Genomic DNA, 20,308 nt, shown 5'->3' on the forward strand with positions numbered 1-20,308 from the left:
CAGAGCTAAGGACTGGTCTTTGAAAGATGTCAAGCCCAGCAGCAGACAATGAGGGAAGTTCATTTCATAGTAGACTCTTCGTAGACTTTGTGTTTTACCTTCTAATCCTCAGCAGCCAGGAAGGTTGCTGGCGGCCATCTTGTGGGGCTCTCTGATGCCATTGGTGGGTGAGCTGATGTCATCACCTGATGAATCCTCATGGTGGGACATAAGAAAGCACAATCTCTCACTACTTCCTGTTTAAGAACTAGCAAAAACTGAACAAACTCAACAAAAGAAAAGGACAGCAGATAGGCATAACAAAATTCAATCCAGTTTGTGGTACACACTACAATAAATGAGTGAGGTCGTTTATGCTTTATTTTCTGTTGAATTTTTCTCCTGGCTCAAGCACCTCCACATTGTATCCTGTGAGCACAGCCTTCGTGATCTGGACAAGGCATAGAGAGATTTTCACATATTTGATAAAAGTTAAAGAAAGACGCAGGAATGAGGATTTATCAGTAAATTATAATTTCCTTAAAGACTCGTGGGCATGGAAACAAATATGTACATATATATTAATTCTGTGTGGGTTATGTTTGAAGCACAAGTAAATAGACACTTTGATTTTTCTAGAGATAGATAATTAAAGGTGATGAACAGAGTTATCGTGTTGCTTTAAAACATAAATAAAACATTATCTGTGAAACACACAGACGTGGTAAAACAGATTGTGACCATGTGTTCTTTTGATTCCATGAAGCAGTCCCGTTTGCTTTAAGTGGCGTGTCCTCAGGGGCGGAGCCTTCAATAGGTGATTGGCGGGTTCTCTTGCAGCGGTCTACTGGATTCAAACCTGGGAGCTCACAATGTTAACCTTTATGCTCAACCTGCACTGAATTTTGTTGGCTGTACTGCTTCACCCAAAACAAAGCCAGGCTTACATTATGATGATCATGACCTATGACCTTGAAGCATAGGTATAAGTTAAAATGTAGGTATTACCTGACGTCATATGTTCATACCCAGCTCAGAAATCAATTTGGAACATGGACCCAAGTCCCCTGGCCTAGGAGAAAATTGAAACTTCCAGGTAGGACAGAGTCCAGGGGATGCGTCAGTCCCACGAGACCGGCTGTCCCCTAACCGTAATGGCGTTTATCTAAATCTCCTGATTTACCCATAGACGAGTCTGCTTCTGAATGCAGGGCGGAAATATTACATTAAGCTCTTGCATTTTGAAAGGATTACTCTCACCAGCTCCTAAATCCAAATTATATTCCATCTCATTGCTCCCCGGTATCATAGTGCAGCAACCGAGACTTATATGGTTCTTTTTTGGAAATTATAAACATGGTTGTATGATCTTTGCCATAAAATAGTAGACTATCTCCCACTGTCCAGGTTCTGATACCGCCAAACCCAACTTTGGCTTAGTGGCTCCCATGAAGATGGCTGCCAACCGCGTAGCGGGAAAACAAACCATCTACCCTTCAAGGACCTTGTAGAGACAATAATACTGATTAAATAAATAGTTGGTGGGACACCTAAGAAAGCGTCTACATGTCACAGCTGTGGTGACTGTACAGAATCACTCTGTGCACAAGGCAGACATACTTGTAGGAAGAAGTGTAACTTGTAAAAGTGTTAACCTAAGAGCATGCGGAACGGGGTTTGCGACCCTAGATGGTTTCTCCTTGAACCAACTAGGAGCTTCTTTTGTAGAATGCACAGTAGGTTTGGGACTTTTCACATGTACCGTCTCACTCTCCAATCTTGCTGGAAATGAAAAATGCTCTCCACCCTGTATCGTGTGTGTGCCGTAGTGCATATCTCACACAGCTGATGGACGCAGTTTATAGTGGCAATCAGTCCACTCAGTATTCTGGCTCCTTCATTAAACATTCTCAATTGGGTAGCTCGTGATTGGAAAGGCAGGCTTGAACCGATCAGAGCTCTAACTCAAGCATACGCCCCAAACGTAGGGGCGAAGGACGGTTCCCACTGGGTGCAGACTCATGATTGGTCATTCCGATTAGATCAGCGTGGGTTCCAGGACAGGTCCACAGCCCTAGGTTCTTGAGAGGGTACCTATGTGTGGGCAGCACACCCATGTAGATCTGGAGGCACGTAGCAGCCGTTAAAGGTCTAGTCCTGATGCCTTGGCTCGTAATGATCCACGCCCATGCGTCCCTCCGCGCATTCTGCGTCCCCTCCCGTGCTCAGCTGCTCCGCCAGCACAAGCGGTTGCTGGTCCTCCTCTTCTGAAATAACAAACACGGGTTTGGACCGTTCAATCTCCATACAGAAGTCTTTGGTTCGGTTAACGCTGCCCAAGTTACGCTTGCCAGGGCTGAGACCCTCCTTGGCAGTCTCTTGACCAATGTGTGGGATTTCCACGGGGCTACTTTCCCGGGTAGCTCTTGAACAGTCCACCTGTTCCTCATCAGGTGAGCTGGCCCGAAACCCAAAGTAGGGACTCCCGAAGTGAGATTTTTTAAGGCTGCCAGTGTACACCTTCCGCTGCCGCTGGGCGGACTGGCTAAGTGGGTGCGACGCATTGCTGTGGGAAGACTGCGAGTGGGGCGGTTCGGAGGCACGCCCCATGTGTGATGTAGAATTGGTCTGCTCGTTGCCATCTTCACTGGAATTCCCAGTCGCTACCACCAAGCCCTGAAAGAGAAAATAAAAGGGCGTCAAGGGAGCCAAACATGTGCCACCCACAACATACACAAAAAATCCACATGCACTAAATATCCACACAAGCACAATACAATACAAAACATGCACATAAAACACAAACAGGCAGCAAACTCACAATATGCAGCACACAATACACACAGACACATACAACATATTCCAACCAGACAATTCCCTGCATTCACAGTACAACAGCACACACATTAATCCACACACATACCAACTACATAACACACAATATAAAACAATACATACAAAATACATTAATTTGTAAGCCACACCACACAAACCAATACATATGCACCATACTTGAATGGCACATAACCCAGGTACAACACAGGCATGCATACTAAGCCCACAAAAGTCCTTTGAACTATAGACAGTTGCAATAAAAAGTATTTTTCCCCCAACTCTAGGATGCCACTTCTCATCCTAGAGTCTCTTTATTGCTATTTTTCTCTTCTCTCAGCATCTCTGACAGCTAGAAGTCCACATCCGTCTTCACATCACATGCAGCACTTCAATAGGCCAGATGTTCAGATGCCAACCTGACACAACATTGCGGGGAGTCCCTCGTGAGAGACCGGCCTGCCTCGCTGTCACAGGGGCAGCAACCTTCCAGCAGGAGAAGCACAGACCAGTGAGACATGACACACTGTTGTCTACTGTCCTGAAGCGATGCTCTGGGGAGCAAAGAAAAGCCTTGGTCTATGGACTTCTTTCAAACAGAGTCCTGGCAGGAAAAGTGTTGGTAAAGTATAGATAGTCCAAATGTTCTAGGAGTGGAAATGACCAGAACTTGAATCACCAAAGCCATTCCTGGGGGGCAATGAGGGTGACTGGTTTGAGCTTCAACCTCAAGGGCGAGTAAGGCTCACTTTATATAATTGTTATGTTCAATTGGCAGATGTTAAAGCTAGTAAACGCATTTCATGATGGCATGGGCCTAAAAAGTTGGAAGCGACCATTGTATTTCTGAAAGAACATAGGTTCAGATGTACAAAGCCTTTTTGTGGTCGGAAAGAGCCCGATTTGCACAATTGGGCCAATTTTGACCGCAAAAGTCCTTTTCATCTGTACAAAACACGGTATCAAATTGCAATTTAGGTCTGCGATTTGATTTGTGGAAGATGCATGTATAGGGCGTCCCTTACAAATACTGAATCTGTATGGATTGGTATGTATTAATATTTTGCAACCAAATTCTGGTTGCAACCTACCTCATTAATATTCATGAGGTAGGTTAATTTGCGACCCACTAGAAATCAGTAATTTTTTAACTGACCTACTAGTACATAAGTTGGTTTACAAACTACCACTCTGGTGCCAAAAGTACGGGTCGTAAACTGTAATGAGAATATTGCGAGCAGTTCTTAGTACATCTGGCCCATAATCACAACCTCTGAGAACATTCGAAGACAAACTACGCTCACAATCCATTCCACAAATTTTATATATCCTCTCAAAATGAACTTGCTAACTTTTAAATCTCAGCAGCACTAAAAAACAAGCATATGGCAAAGCCAACCAAACTAACTTTGCTGCAAGTTAGATCTCCATTCTTCTTCATGAAGGTAGCAGTCACCCCACTAGGGATGACATCTACACACACTTCCAGATGACTAGTGGAATTACAGGATGATTGGAACTACCTGAGGAAATATGGAGTGCCATCTGCATAGGAAGCCACTTTGAAAGGAGCGACCCATTTCATTGCAATGGTTCCAATTACTTGAAAACAATGGGTGAAATGGCGCACCCACATGATACTTCAAACAATACTGTATACAGCTCCAAGAGAAAAAGGGAAGAAAGTCCATCTGAGTGCAGCTGCTTGGAAAGCACCAAAACAACCGAAGGGCAGGACTAGAAACGCCTTCTATGGAGCGAGACTCTCATTCGCATAAACACATTTAGGAGATGTAAAAGTATTGCCCCCCCCCCTTGCAGGAACACATTCTGTATCAGTAGGACTGCTTTACTGCTGTGCAATGGGCGAAAGACCACTTATGATCCATAAACAAGTTTGTGACTTTCTAGGACCCTTGACATCCAGCGAATGGCGCGTTTACCCATGATCTGGGATACTGTAAGTAAACGGAAGATGGGCTATTAATTCTTTACGATGGACGAGTCCAGCTCAATTTTCTTAAGCAATGAAGGGATAATGCCTTACTCGCAAGCATTTGACAACAAATGAATATAAATTTATAAAGTACACCAGTTGCCCTAATTGGGGCATCAGGGAGCACGGCTGAAAAGGTAGCAGAGGGGATTAATTTAGTGGGAAAAACAAGTGCTTGCAGCTGTTTTTAAAGATGATTCAGAGGGGGCTTGGCGAAGTGCAAGAGGGAGCATTGCATTGTTGAGAAGCAAGGTAAGAAAAGGAATGACCCCAAAGTCTAGATTGCTTAAATCGGGGGACTGTCAGCAGTCTGGCATTAGAGCTCTGCAACGTTTTGTGGGTGCCTATGGACTAATGAGATCCTGGACGTATTCTGCACCCTTTTCATTTTAGATAGGACAAGAATGGTAACCAGTGTAGTTTTAAAAATGATTCTTTCATGGTTGCCCAACCAATGGAGGTCTCCAAGTTGAGAGGCAATGAATTGATGCCTGAGTTGACTGAGGCTAAATCTGGCTGCAGGATTCTGGACAATCTGCAGCTTCTGAGTGAAATATTGATGGAGTCACAAGTATAGGGAGTTCCCATAGTCCAGTCTTGAAGTAATCAAGGCATAGATCACAGCTTTGTGGCAAGAAGACGGTAGAATGCCCAGATTTTCCTTAGAGCTTTTAACAAGGTGAAACATGTACCAGCAACGGGTGCAATTTGAGCTTAAGATAAATCATGGTAAAATGTGATGCCTAGATTTCTGGTGGATCTGGCTGGAGAAGGGGAGTTTCCTACCTTATTAGGCCACCAGGCAGATGACATTTGACACATTTTTCAATTGAAATAAAAAGCTGTGTGTCAACCTCAAAGAATGTTATTTCTAGGCCAAAAAGTTGAACTAACTTTTCTACTGGCTTGATAAACAAATTGAATAGCTTGGGGCTCATAGTGAATTTACTGGGTGCTCCACATTTTAGTGGTGTTGAAGAGGAGATAAATGGATCAAGCGTTGCTATCAAGTGACAATCTGATAGAAAGGAAACCATCCATCCAAGAGCAGACCCATCTGTTCTAAGCTGGTGAAGATCTTTTAGCTTTATTTAATGTGAGGCTATATCAAAGGCAGCAGGGAGGTCCATAAGGACGGATGCTGCTGAGCCTCTTTGGTCCAGAGTTAGGCAGATGTGTTCTGAAGCACCTAAAAGCCAACTCAGTGCTGTACATTTGGGCATAAACCCAACTGGGATTCATCCAAACAAGAATTATTTTCCAAATAAATTGATATTTGCTGATAAACTGATTTTTCCAGTCTTTTGGAAACAAGAGATAGGGTTGAATTGCTTCTGAAATTAGACAATTCTGAAAGGTCTGCACTCAGTCGAGGTTTTATGTAAGCTAGGTTCCAAGATGTTGGCACAAAAGCAGAATTAAGGGAGAAATTTAAGAGTTGACGAGCAAGGGGGTGATGAACTCCTTGCCTAATTCCAAAAAAGAAGGGATGAGGGGATCCAAACTAGACCCGGATTTTATATTCATGAAAGCTGATCAAATGTATTTCATTGTTATTGGACTGAAGTTGATGTACCGATACGGATGAGCAGCTGATGCATGGATGATGGAAATTGTATTATGAAAAATCAAACATAAGTTATCACATAACTCTTGTGACAGGGATGACTTGATTACAGGTGGGTAGATGATGGGCAGAATTTATGATGGTGAAGATTTCTCTAGATGAATGACCATAAGTACCCATCTTCTCTGTGTAAGAAGAGGCTCAGGTTGCCTTTAGGAGTTTGTGGTACTTTTTATTTGCAGCTTTGTAAAGGGATTTTGGGTCCGGGTCTAGATTTGTGCTCCATTTGCGCTCCGGCCTTCTGCAGTGTTGTTTTGTTTCTTTAAGTGTATCTTCCTAAAAGGGGCAGTGGGCGGTGTGTGGGTGGACTTACTGGGTTTCAGTGGAGCAATGGAGTCAACCACCAGAGACACCCAAGTACTAAAGGCTAAAACCTCTTCAGTTGTATTACCTCAAAACGTAGGGGGGGGGTGAAGGAAGTGCTGTATTAGGTTATGCGTTGGTGCTGAATGACAGTCTTCATTACGTCATGTCTTGCTCTTCTTTCTTGTACCTTCCACACAACAGCTGCATCCACATCTTGAATCTGACCTGTCTGTCATTTACCGTATTTAAAGACATAGCACGTTTAAGAAGAGCACAAGGTCCCCTACCTGTATCGTTACCAAGTACCAGGAGCAGATTGCTCCCCTGGGTGTCAGCCGTCACATACAAAATATATATATATTTTTAAATTGCAAGTAAATTTAATTATGACCTCTATTACCACGCCCGACGATGTACCATTGGCTGGTCCAAGCATAATGACTGCCAGCCACCCTGTCGATCGCAGTGAAATGAAGTGCGCATGTCAGTCCTGCCGTTTTGTTTGCCACGGCCAAACCGACATGCGTACTTCAGCTCATCGCTATCTGCGGTGCGCTGTGAGCCAGGAGAAAACAGCCTCCCCGGTCTCTATATGAGCGCCATGTCTGCCCGCCCTATCCAATCCGGGTGCTGCTTCAGGAAGGTGGATGACAGCCAGGTACAAAAATATCACACTTCAAGTGTGGTGTGAAACTATGTGTTTATTAATGGAGTGAATTGTGTGTATTTCTGGTGTGTGGCTGGGTAAGTAAGTAGATATATGAATGAGTGAGTGGATGCATCTCTGTATGTGTATGTGAATGGATGGGTAAGTTAGTGAGACAATGAGTGGATATTTGCGTGGATAGGTCAGGGGGCAAATGGAGAGTGTTGAGTGTCAATGAGTAAAGAGTGTGAATGGATGAGTTTGTAACTGTGTGAGAGGGTGGATGAACTGAATGATGAGTCGGTAGATGAGTGATAATCTATGAGTAGATGGGAAGATGGGTGATTGAATAAATGAGTGAGTGGCTGAATGAATAAGGGAGTGAAAAGGTGAGTTGGTAGAAGTGTGAGAATGGATGAGTTAGTAGATGAGTGAGTAGGTATATGCAAGTGTAGGTCAGTGTAAAGAAATGGCTCCCTGTTGCAGTTACCCCCCACTTTTTGCCTGATACTGATGCTGACTTGACTGAGAAGTGTGCTGGGACCCTGCTAACCAGGCCCCAGCACCAGTGTTCTTTCACCTAAAATGTACAGTTGTCTCCACAATTGGCACAACCCTGGCACCTAGGTAAGTCCCTTGTAACTGGTACCCCTGGTACCAAGGGCCCTGATGCCAGGGAAGGTCTCTAAGGGCTGCAGCATGTCTTATGCCACCCTAGGGACCCCTCACTCAGCACAGACACACTGCTTGCCAGCTTGTGTGTGCTGGTGAGGACAAAACGAGTAAGTCGACATGGCACTCCCCTCAGGGTGCCATGCCAACCTCACACTGCCTGTGGCATAGGTAAGTCACCCCTCTAGCAGGCCTTACAGCCCTAAGGCAGGGTGCACTATACCACAGGTGAGGGCATAGGTGCATGAGCACTATGCCCCTACAGTGTCTAAGCAAAACCTTAGACATTGTAAGTGCAGGGTAGCCATAAGAATATATGGTCTGGGAGTCTGTCAAAAACAAACTCCACAGCTCCATAATGGCTACACTGAATACTGGGAAGTTTAGTATCAAACTTCTCAGAATAATAAACCCACACTGATGCCAGTGTTGGATTTATTAAAAAATGCACACAGAGGGCATCTTAGAGATGCCCCCTGTATTTTACCCAATTGTTCAGTGTCGGCTGACTGGTTCCAGCAGCCTGCCACAACCGAGACATGTTGCTGGCCCCATGGGGAGAGTGCCTTTGTCACTCTGAGGCCAGGAACAAAGCCTGCACTGGGTGGAGATGCTAACACCTCCCCCAGGCAGGAGCTGTAACACCTGGCGGTGAGCCTCAAAGGCTTATCCCCCTTTGTTCCAGCACCACAGGGCACTCCAGCTAGTGGAGTTGCCCGCCCCCTCCGGCCACGGCCCCACTTTTGGCGGCAAGGCCGGTGGAGATAATGAGAATAACAAGGAGGAGTCACTGGCCAGTCAGGACAGCCCCTAAGGTGTCCTGAGCTGAAGTGACTCTAACTTTTAGAAATCCTCCATCTTGCAGATGGAGGATTCCCCAATAGGGATAGGAATGTGACCCCCTCCCCTTGGGAGGAGGCACAAAGAGGGTGTACCCACCCTCAGGGCTAGTAGCCATTGGCTACTAACCCCCCAGACCTAAACACACCCTTAAATTTAGTATTTAAGGGCTTCCCTGAACCTAAGAATTTAGATTCCTGAAACTACAAGAAGAAGAAGACTGCTGAGCTGAAAAACCCCTGCAGAGGAAGAACAGAAGACACCAACTGCTTTGGCCCCAGTCCTACCGGCCTGTCTCCTGCCTTCCAAAGAAACCTGCTCCAGCGACGCTTTCCGAAGGACCAGCGACCTCTGAATCCTCAGAGGACTGCCCTGCTTCAAGAAAGACAAGAAACTCCTGAGGACAGCGGCCCTGCTCCAAAAGACTGCAACTTTGTTTCAAAGGAGCAGATTTAAAGACCCCTGCAAATCCCCGCAAGAAGCGTGAGACTTGCAACACTGCACCCGGCGACCCCGACTCGACTGGTGGAGAACCAACACCTCAGGGAGGACCCTCCGGCGACTCCGAGACCGTGAGTAACCAAAGTTGTCCCCCCTGAGCCCCCACAGCGATGCCTGCAGAGGGAATCCCGAGGCTCCCCCTGACCGCGACTGCCTGAACCTAAAGTCCCGACGGCTGGAAAAGACCCTGCACCCGCAGCCCCCAGCACCTGAAGGAACGGAACTTCTGTGCAGGAGTGACCCCCAGGAGGCCCTCTCCCTTGCCCAGGTGGTGGCTACCCCGAGGAGCCCCCCCCTTGCCTGCCTGCACCGCTGAAGAGACCCCTTGGTCTCCCATTGAAACCTACAGAGAACCCAACGCTTGTTTACACACTGCACCCGGCCGCCCCCGCGCTGCTGAGGGTGTACTTTTTGTGCTGACTTGTGTCCCCCCCCGGTGCCCTACAAAACCCCCCTGGTCTGCCCTCCGAAGACGCGGGTACTTACCTGCTGGCAGACCGGAACCGGGGCACCCCCTTCTCTCCATTGAAGCCTATGTGTTTTGGGCACCTCTTTGACCTCTGCACCTGACCGGCCCTGAGCTGCTGGTGTGGTAACTTTGGGGTTGCTCTGAACCCCCAACGGTGGGCTACCTTGGACCCAAACCTGAGACTTGTAAGTGATTTACTTACCTGCTAAAACTAACAATAACTTACCTCCCCCAGGAACTGTGAAAATTGCACTGTGTCCACTTTTAAAACAGCAATTTGTGTTTTATGTGAAAAGTATATATGCTACTGTAATTATTCAAAGTTCCTAAAGTACTTACCTGCAATACCTTTCAAATGAGATATTACATGTAGAATTTGAACCTGTGGTTCTTAAAATAAACTAAGAAAACATATTTTTCTATAACAAAACTTATTGGCCTGGATTTGTCTCTGAGTGTGTGTTCCTCATTTATTGCCTGTGTGTATGTACAACAAATGCTTAACACTACTCCTTTGATAAGCCTACTGCTCGACCACACTACCACAAAATAAAGCATTAGTATTATCTCTTTTTGCCACTATCTTACCTCTAGGGGGAACCCTTGGACTCTGTGCATGCTATTCCTTACTTTGAAATAGTGCATACAGAGCCAACTTCCTACAGTCAGTGTGAACAAATGGATAAATAGACGAGTGGGGACCTGAACAGGTTAGTAAATGGATTAATATGTGAGTGAATAGATGAATGGAGATTTAGTGGGTATGTCATTGAACAAGCGAACGAATGGCTGAGTGAGGGAAAGAATGTAAGAGTCAGATTGGGTCTACTTTATGCTGTGTGCTCAAGACACAAACTGAGGCCACAGTAGCTAACAGGTGTGCTCTGCAATAAAACCAGGTCTGTTGCAACAGTTTGCAACATTTTATGATAAAGTGGCAAATAGCCTGAATCTATAATTATTTTTATCAAGAATATCTCTGATGTCCTGGTAACAGAGCCACTGCGGTCAGTGCGAGAGTAAACTCAAGGCGTGATTTGTTAACTCACTAAAGTTGGGTGTCAATACAAACAAGCAGAAGCGAGCTCTATTGGCTTTGTCAATGTTTTTTTACCCATGTAGTAAAGCAAACTGCCTGCTGTGCAGCATGGCTGAAAGTGTAGAATAAAAAGTGCTATGACGCAGACATCGCTGGCAACGTCGGTGTTTTAATGTTTTTTTTTTTTTTACTTTTTAACCATGCTGCACAACAGCCACACAGCTGTACAACATACCTTAAACATTGAAAAAACAAATAGTAGAGCTATTTGGCTTTGTCAAGGTTTTCTTGGCCATGTTGTACAGCTGCATGGCTACCGTGCAGCATGGCGAAAGTAAAAAAAAGTGCTATAAAGAGGCCTGCATTGACTGTGCCAAGTAATTTTTTTTTTTTTTTTTTTTTAACTTTTAGCTACCGGCTCCTTTTCAACATGGCTAAAAAAACATCAACAAGTCCAATAGATCTTGCATAGGTGAAACCTATTGGCTTTGCCAAAGCTTTTTTTTTTTTAAAGAGACAACAGTGCTTTCTAATCCAGCCTGACTTACTAGGCCATTAATGGCATGCACTCCATCTTCTCATTTTAATGCCAGTTAGAGAATTGGCATGGAATTGCAGCACCGGCGTATTTCTTTCAGTGTTACTGTATGTAGTTAATGTGGTCACCAGTGTGCAGTCGGGTCACGCCATACTGCCATTGACTTCTCACTAATTCTGTCCCAAAGGTGCAGTCTACAGAGGAGCTGAACCCTAGTTTTGTGCACACGTGTCCCGCCTTGGAGGACCCAGTTGCTGGTACCCTGGCTGTGATGAGTGACAATAAGGGCTGAAGAGGCCACAGCGCCCCCCAGGGGAAGGGTCCTTGAAGCCGAGGCTCTGGCATCTGACCAGGGGCGTGCTGCCACCGGGCATGATGATGATGCCATCTCCGAGGCAAAGACTATCTCAGTTACTGGGATCGAGGAGGTCCATGAGTGAACAGGAGAACTTCTTGCCTTTTGCATTCCATCTAGGCAGGTGAGTAAGCGTCCGAAGGCAGCCAAGAAGCCAAACGAAGAAGGAGTGGGTAGGAGGGGGAAGAAAGATGAGGCGCTACAGCTAGAGCTGCCGACTTCGGACCTGTGAACCCAGGTTTGAGCCTGGTGTCGGCTCAACATCCTGTGATCTTGGGCAAATCACTTAATCTCCCATGCCTAAAAAAAAAATGAATGTGAACTTGTGTAATGTAACTGGTGCTCGTGTAAAGTGCTCCAATAACTTTCGGTTGGGTCGGGTCGGGTCGTGCTATATAAAAATGGCAACAAAAAAAAGAATACCCTTATAGCAGCAGACGGACGCTAATTAAGTTAAATCAATCTGTACTTGGTCCATGCTCCACACAAAGAAATGAAGTGACACAGGAAGTGAGGTCTTGCATGCACTGGCGATTTAGAAGTGTGCAAAGAAGAGTGATAATGATGCCAACGAATGGTAAGCAAAGGGCGGGCCAAAACCCCTCTGAGTTTTTGTCTTTTTTAGGCAAAATAGATCGTTACCAAGGGCCAGCGCATACACGCTGCCTGCCGGCGAGACCTAACTCTGAATCTGCAGAGGCAGACATGTCTCAGAGGCCAGGAGGTGGAAACACGAGCATTTTCTCTTTAAATCCTTATGTATTAGACTCAGCTTGGGTGGATCAGCTGCAGGGCACCATAGAAAATGGAAACAATTGTCTCATCGTTCCTATACCTTAAAATCTACAGACATTAAAACTTTTCAGCCCCGTCTTATCTGTTACCTTATAGGGGAAAACCCATCTTGGCGACCTGGTTATCGAAGAATCTCTTCCCTTCAGTTGTGAAGTCTATTGCATGCCCTCAGAGGCCATGCGGACCCCTTAAGACCCTTCCCTGGTGCATGTACTCACGCTGTCCACCAGCTTGGTGAAAGGGCTGCCCGTGCTCCAACTGCACCACTTCTTCTGTAGCTTTGGCAACGGTGCCAGGAAGTCGTGGAAGGTGCGCACGCTCCACGTCCTCCGCCTGGGAGGATCCGGCCCCGAGCTCACATCCCCCCGATCCACAGGATCTCCACTGCCGGTCGAAGGATCCCAAGTCTGCCAGTTCGACACGGATGATGGACTGGTCATGGTCCTCCGCAAACTGTTATTCTTCTGTGAAATGAAGACACATTATTTGTTGACTAGACATGCATAAGACCCCTGGAACCAGTCCAAGGGGCACTGAGTTCTCTATATTCTGTCCAATCATTTGCAAGGTAAGTGAATGTTGCTAATAAGTTTGCATAATTTTCAAGTAGAAAAAAATAAATAAATAAATCAGGGTCTGGCATACCTCTACATACAACACATCTCCCCCTTTTTTGTAAAACTATGATACAAATACACATACAACTTGTAGCTAGTGTGGTCAAATTGCAGATTGAGTCTTCTCTCACGGTGAGTGGTTTGGGGAAAAGAGTGAGCAGACATGACACAGCCCCCAAATTTCTTCAAACACTCATTCTTCAGAGATTCGCTCTTAATAGGGTCTATCTCCTATGTTCCATAACTAGATCTATATTTATCACACCTCATCTCTTTATCCTCAAGATCCTTCATCTTCTCTTTGTTCTTCTTCTTCCTCATCTTTTCAATCCTATCTACGTGAACTTTAACAAAACTTCCATTTCTCCACCTCAGTCCATCTTCCAACATAACCTCAGTTCTCCTTAGTCTGAGGACCCTTCTCAGCTCACAGATTTATATTTTTTCAACTTTCCTGAGGTTCTCTCCTTTACTTTGTCTTGAATCCTAAGTTACATTCCATGATATAGCTTGAAAAAACAACCAGCAAGTAAATCTTCAGTAGTCCTATATTCGCATAACATAATTTCCACAGTTTGTCATTAGCCAATCGTAAACCATCTTTGATCACTCTATTAATTCTCCCTATGATTCAATTTTTTATTACTTTGTGTTCTTCTGTGTCCTATAGTCCTATCACTTTTACACATACACATCGCTTGAGAGAAGAGGAGCATGGCATGTACACCATGATGGCAGATCCCTAATATTTTTTCTCCCACCCAGCAACAAACCCTCTAATCTCAATGAGAAGCCATAATTGAACTCAGAGAGCAGCCGTACATGGCGTTGATATTTTGGGGCACCCCACAGATATTGGCGATGCAATATGAGAGGTCCAGATGGCCTGGTGATTGGAAACCATGGGTTATGAGGGAGGTCATCATATGGGGGAGACAGGCGTGACATTTGGGGGTGCATGAGATCAATCCATTGACTTCACTTCTGGAGGTGGGTGCAGTTCCCAGAGTAGTGGTGACATCTCGTGGGTCAAAGGGCCGTGCAAGCTCAGTGAGTTCATGGTCCCTGGCTCCTCCTTATTTAACACATCACACCCACACACAGAGTGGGTGCTGCTATGCTGGCATGGCTGTACCCAAGACAGCGGTCTCTCAGGTGAGCGGCACCAACTGGGAACCAAAGTGGTGCACCCTAAGCCAAATTCACTCACAGTGGTGAAGATCCCCACGCAGGGACATAAAGGGTGGACCAAAAAACGAAAGAAGGGAATCCCTCAAGAACTCCCAATGCTCCAGGAAGTAATGAAGCTTTGAACACCACCAGCCCCAGTGAAGCACATTGCGAGGCTGAATGGGACTGATTTTAACAGGCATAAATCACCTGGGTAAAAGATTTAAAGGGGCCTTCTGTGGCTTTAAATGGAATAATAGCAGAGACACGTGCAATTAGGTGACCAGGTTTTATAATCTAGGATGGTTCCAGGGGGTTCAGAGTAAGCCAGCCCCAGAAGGGGATAATGCCCATTCTGGTCCACCCCCCTCTATTGTTGCTTGCATGCAGCAAAACCAAACCACAAAAGAGCCAGACAGATATAGGCATGCACTCTGCGTGCTTGGCGAGCAGAATCATAAACAGCTTGGATCTCCAGGGGTCAAAAGAACGTCCACCAGAAAGAACGACAGACCGCTGACAAAGGAAGACATCAAGATCTGTCTACAGGATCTTTATAAAGATAGCGAGCAGATGAGTGCTATGATCTGGTTGCAGTCCGCAAGACTCTCTTGGAAACAATCTCAGCCCTGAAGAAGGACATTAACCAAGTAGGTCAAAGCATCCAAGACTTAGAGCAGATAATAGAGGCTCTCGAAACCACAGAACGAGAAACCTAGCAAAGAAAGGATGAGATAGATAACAGCACTGGGTACTTGCAACCTAAATATGAAGATCTGGAAAGTAGTGACTGGCTCAACAACGTGAGAATCTGTGGCATGCTGGAGGAGGTTGAACAAACGTCCCTAATGGAATACATCAAGCTACTCTTCATGGAAATCTTGGATCTTAAAATAGAGGATGAAACTTTCATAGAATGAGTGCACAGAGTAGGCTCAAACACCAGAACAATGACAAACCCAGAGAGGCGTTATTCCGGTAAAACGGCATATACTCCAAGAAGGAAGGGCCAAAGGCTGAGTGGATTTCCAACATTAGCCAAACGATAATTCTTCAGACCAATAGTTGAGCAGCTCACAAAGGTCATAAGGGCTGCAGTCTTTGGTTAAAACTTTGCACCACGTCATTTAATGCTAATATCATACAGTCAAGAGCTGATCCTTGCCTAAGTGTCAGGGAAATGCTGAAAATATAGTTTCAACCTTCCAAGGGATATTCAGACCATGTAGACAAGACCAGCCCTTAAGAATGGGGTGAAAGTAACACAACTGTTTTAGAGATGGTGTGACCATAGATTTTAGCCATGGCTATCAGGTCCAAATAAGGGTCTTCTTTCCTTTAGCTCTCCTTTATGGCTAAATATAAGCACCAACTGAAACAAATGTACTGTTCATAGAGGTAGTTATAGGATTAAAAGACTGTACACTGCCCTGTACCATCAATCATATGGGATTTAAAATCTTAAAAGTCTAATCTAAATTAGAAGAACAGAAGATTCAGGGATATTTAAACACTGCCACAATGACACAACATTACAGCCATCAGCAGATACTGAGGGTCACAACCCTCATTAGGAACACATTGAGAACAGTAATGGTGGAGAAGTGCATGGCAAAGAGGCCAAGTACACCTCTATTACATGTAGGATGGGTGCGGAGGTCCTCTCCATCACCAGCTCTTACACCCCTCACCCAAGGCTTAGACAGATTTGTGCAGTATCTAATGCAGCAGCTGCAGGGCTTTGCAGAGAGAGAGTTCATTCTGGGAGGAGAAGTAAATAAGGGCACTGACAGGTCACTGGACAGATACAGTCCAGGAATTACTTCCCATAATGTCTGTATACACATTAGAAACACCACAAGAGATGGGCCTATTAGATATTTGGTGACAAGCACACTAAAAAGATGGCTATTATATGCAGTGGCGGCTGCTGCCAGGAAGGGGTTGCAGGATGGGTGGGCAGTTTGCGGAGCAGGGAGTTTGAGGAGGGCAGTAAAAAAATAAATAATAAACTTACCTGCCCCTCTGTGATCCACCGCCTCTCATCTTCTTCCCTCCCCAACCAATCCCAACGCTTCTCTCATGCTGTTATTTACACAGCATGAAAGAAGTGTTGTGATTGGCCTGAGCGGGCAGAAATGCTGCTCAGGGAGGGAGGGAGTGGGACACTGCGCTTGCTCTCCACCCAGCTGTACAATACAACCAGGTGGAGAGTTTCTAAGTGCGCATGTCAGTTTGGCCTGCCTCAGACAGCCAGCCAAAGTGACATGCGCACTTAGAAGCACCCCACTACTCCTCCTCCACCTGTTGACGTGGAGTAGGCTGGCCCTATAAAAGCTGAAAAATAAAGGGATAATATCCCTTTATTTTTCAGCTTTCAGCAGCAGGGCGACATTCCTCCGCTGTAGCGGAGGGGCCACCACTTATTTTATGTTTTACTCAAATGTACACATTGCATACTTGAGAAATCATAAGATAAAGCCTTGCATAATTTGATAAGACTGACTTACTGTACAGATATAGGAAACTTCACTACATTAGACTATGCGCCTCTAGCGATTTAGTTGAAAGATATAGACAGAACCACGAGGGAGTACAAGTAGCACCTAGGTGGATGACGTTTACGGGATATATTCACATGGGGCAGAAATAGCGCAAACTGTTCAAGACTATTTATCAACGAACGATCAGAGGAACATCACCAGAGAAACACTGTGGAAGGCACTGAAAGTAGTGGTGCGGGGTAAACTAGTTGCCTTAACAGCTGCAGATATAAGCACAGTAATTAATTAACACAACACAAAATAGAGGAGGAATTTTGTGAACTTGAAAACTGCAACAAAGAGTCAGGAACCAAAACAACCCTTAGGAAAGTCATGAGGATAAGGGGCCAATTAAGTACTTTATTAGTAAACAAATCTGAAAAAGCCCTGCTAACCATCTGATGCAAGCCCTGCTAACCATCTGATGCAAACCCTGCTAACCATCTGATGCAAACCATCTTATGCAAACCCTGCTAACCATCTGATGTAAAGCCAGCTAAGCATCTGATGCAAACCCAGCTAAGCATCTGATGCAAACCCTGCTAACCACCTGATGCAAACCCTGCTAACCACCTGATGCAAACCCTGCTAATTATCTGATGCAAACCCAGCTAACCATCTGATGCAAACCCTGCTAACCATCTGATGCACGCCTTGCTAACCATCTGATGCAAACCCTGCTAACCATCTGGTGCAAGCCCTGCTAACCATCTGATGCACATCCTGCTAACCATCTGATGCACACCCTGCTAACCAGTGGTAACCATCTGATGCAAGCCCTGCTAACCATCTGATGCAAACCCTGCTAAGCATCTGATGCAAACCCAGGTAACCTGCAAACCCTGCTAAGCATCTGATGCAAACCCAGCTAACCTGCAAACCCTGCTAAGCATCTGATGCAAACCCTGCTAACCATCTGATGCAAATCCTGCTAAGCATCTGATGCAAGCCTTGCTAACCATCTGATGCAAACCCTGCTAACCATCTGATGCAAGCCTTGCTAACCATAAGATGGAAACCCTGCTAACCATCTGATGCTAGACCTGCTAACCATCTGCTGCAAATCCTGCTAATCATCTGATGCAAACCCTGCTAACCATTCACTAACCATCTGATGCAAGCCCTGCTAACCATCTGATGCAAACCCTGCTAACCATCTGATGCACACCCTGCTAACCATCCTAATAACCATCTGATGCAAACCAAGCTATCCATCTGATGCAAACCCTACTAAGCATCTGATGCAAACCCTACTAAGCATCTGATGCAAACCCTGCTAACCATCTGATGCAAGCCTTGCTAACTATCTGATGCAAACCCTGCTAACCATCTGATGCAAACCCTGCTAACCATCTGATGCAAGCCTTGCTAACCATCAGATGGAAACCCTGTTAACCATCTGATGCTAGACCTGCTAACCATCTTCTACAAACCCTGCTAACTATCTGATGCAAACCCTGCTAACCATTCACTAACCATCTGATGCAAGCCCTGCTAACCATCTGATGCAAACCCTGCTAACCATCTGATGCAAACCCTGCTAACCATCCTGCTAACCATCTGATGCAAACCAAGCTATCCATCTGATGCAAACCCTACTAAGCATCTGATGCAAACCCTGCTAACCATCTGATGCAAACCCTGCTAACCATCTGATGCAAACCCTGCTAACCATCTGATGCAAGCCTTGCTAACCATCTGATGCAAGCCTTGCTAACCATCAGATGGAAACCCTGCTAACCATCTGATGCTAGACCTGCTAACCATCTTCTGCAAACCCTGCAAACCATCTGATGCAAATCCTGCTAACCATCTGATGCAAACCCTGCTAACCATTTGCTAACCATCTGATGCAAACCCTGCTAACCATCTGATGCAAACCCTGCTAACCATCCCGCTAACCATCTGATGCAAACCAAGCTGTCCATCTGATGCAAACCCTGCTAAGCATCTGATGCAAACCCTGCTAAGCATCTGATGCAAGCCTTGCTAACAATCTGATGCAAACCCTGCTAACCATCTGGTGCAAGCCTTGCTAATCATCTGATGCAAACCCTGCTAACCATCTGATGCAAACCCTGCTAACCATCTGATACAAACCCTGCTAAGCATCTGCTGCAAACCCTACTAAGCATCTGATGCAAACCTGCTAACCATCTGATGCAAACCCTGCTAACCATCTGATGCAAACCCAGATAACCATCTGATGCAAACCCTGCTAACCATCTGATGCAAACCCTGCTAACCATCTGATGCACACCTTGCTAACCATCTGATGCAAACCCTGCTAACCATCTGATGCAAGCCCTGCTAACCATCTGATGCAAGCCCTGCTAACCATCTGATGCAAATCCTGCTAACCATCTGATGCAAACCCTGCTAACCATTTGCTAACCATCTGATGCAAGCCCTGCTAACCATCTGATGCAAACCCTGCTAACCATCTGATGCAAACCCTGCTAACCATCCCGCTAACCATCTGATGCAAACCAAGCTATCCATCTGATGCAAACCCTGCTAAGCATCTGATGCAAACCCTGCTAACCATCTGATGCAAGCCTTGCTAACCATCTGATGCAAACCTTGCTAACCATCTGATGCAAGCCTTGCTAACCATCTGATACAAACCCTGCTAACCATCTGATGCAAGCCTTGCTAACCATCAGATGGAAACCCTGCTAACCATCTGATGCTAGACCTGCTAACCATCTGCTGCAAACCCTGCTAACCATCTGATGCAAATCCTGCTAACCATCTGATGCAAACCCTGCTAACCATTTGCTAACCATCTGATGCAAACCCTGCTAACCATCTGATGCAAACCCTGCTAACCATCTGATGCAAACTCTGCTAACCATTTGCTAACCATCTGATGCAAACCAAGCTATCCATCTGATGCAAACCCTGCTAACCATCTGATGCAAACCCTGCTAAGCATCTGATGCAAACCTAGCTAACCATCTGATGCAAACCCAGCTAAGCATCTGATGCAAACCCTACTAAGCATCTGATGCAAACCTGCTAACCATCTGATGCAAACCCTGCTAACCACCTGACTCACAAAATGGGTTTAGCACATCCAAAAAAGTCATTTTGCAGTTTCAGACCCAGTGATTTTGCCATTTGTATGATTTGTGACAACAAAACAGCTTTGTAGAACTGGCCATGCATTATTTTTGAACAAAAGGTTTATTGAAAGCATTAAGTTGAACTCGTTGCTGTGCTATTGGGTTGCCTGTAGTTTATAGTAAACATATTGAAGCAAATATCTCATAATATTAGTCTACGTTTGGTGTCTCAGTGAAGACATTTATTGCTTTTTAAATTGCTGTTTTAAAAACCTGTCTTGACTTTAGGATTTCAGGGTTTACTCTTTCTATTGT

At 45.4% G+C, this 20,308-nt stretch overlaps 1 protein-coding gene across 2 annotated transcripts in view; it reads right to left on the reverse strand.

The window, feature by feature from the left end:
* Nucleotides 1-490: 490 nt before the first annotated feature.
* LOC138266457 (uncharacterized) overlaps nucleotides 491-20,308 on the reverse strand; it is a 167,151-nt gene continuing 147,333 nt past the window's right edge. For both annotated transcript variants that reach the window (XM_069215264.1, XM_069215263.1), the window contains exons 6-7: nucleotides 12,814-13,059; nucleotides 491-2,655 (exon numbers count right to left, since the gene is read on the reverse strand). In XM_069215264.1, coding sequence (XP_069071365.1) covers nucleotides 2,131-2,655; nucleotides 12,814-13,059 — 771 coding nt within the window. In that variant the 3' untranslated portion in view covers nucleotides 491-2,130. The remainder of the gene's footprint in view (nucleotides 2,656-12,813; nucleotides 13,060-20,308) is intronic.

Source organism: Pleurodeles waltl, chromosome 11 (genome assembly GCF_031143425.1).
Source record: "Pleurodeles waltl isolate 20211129_DDA chromosome 11, aPleWal1.hap1.20221129, whole genome shotgun sequence".
Taxonomy (NCBI): domain Eukaryota; kingdom Metazoa; phylum Chordata; class Amphibia; order Caudata; family Salamandridae; genus Pleurodeles; species Pleurodeles waltl.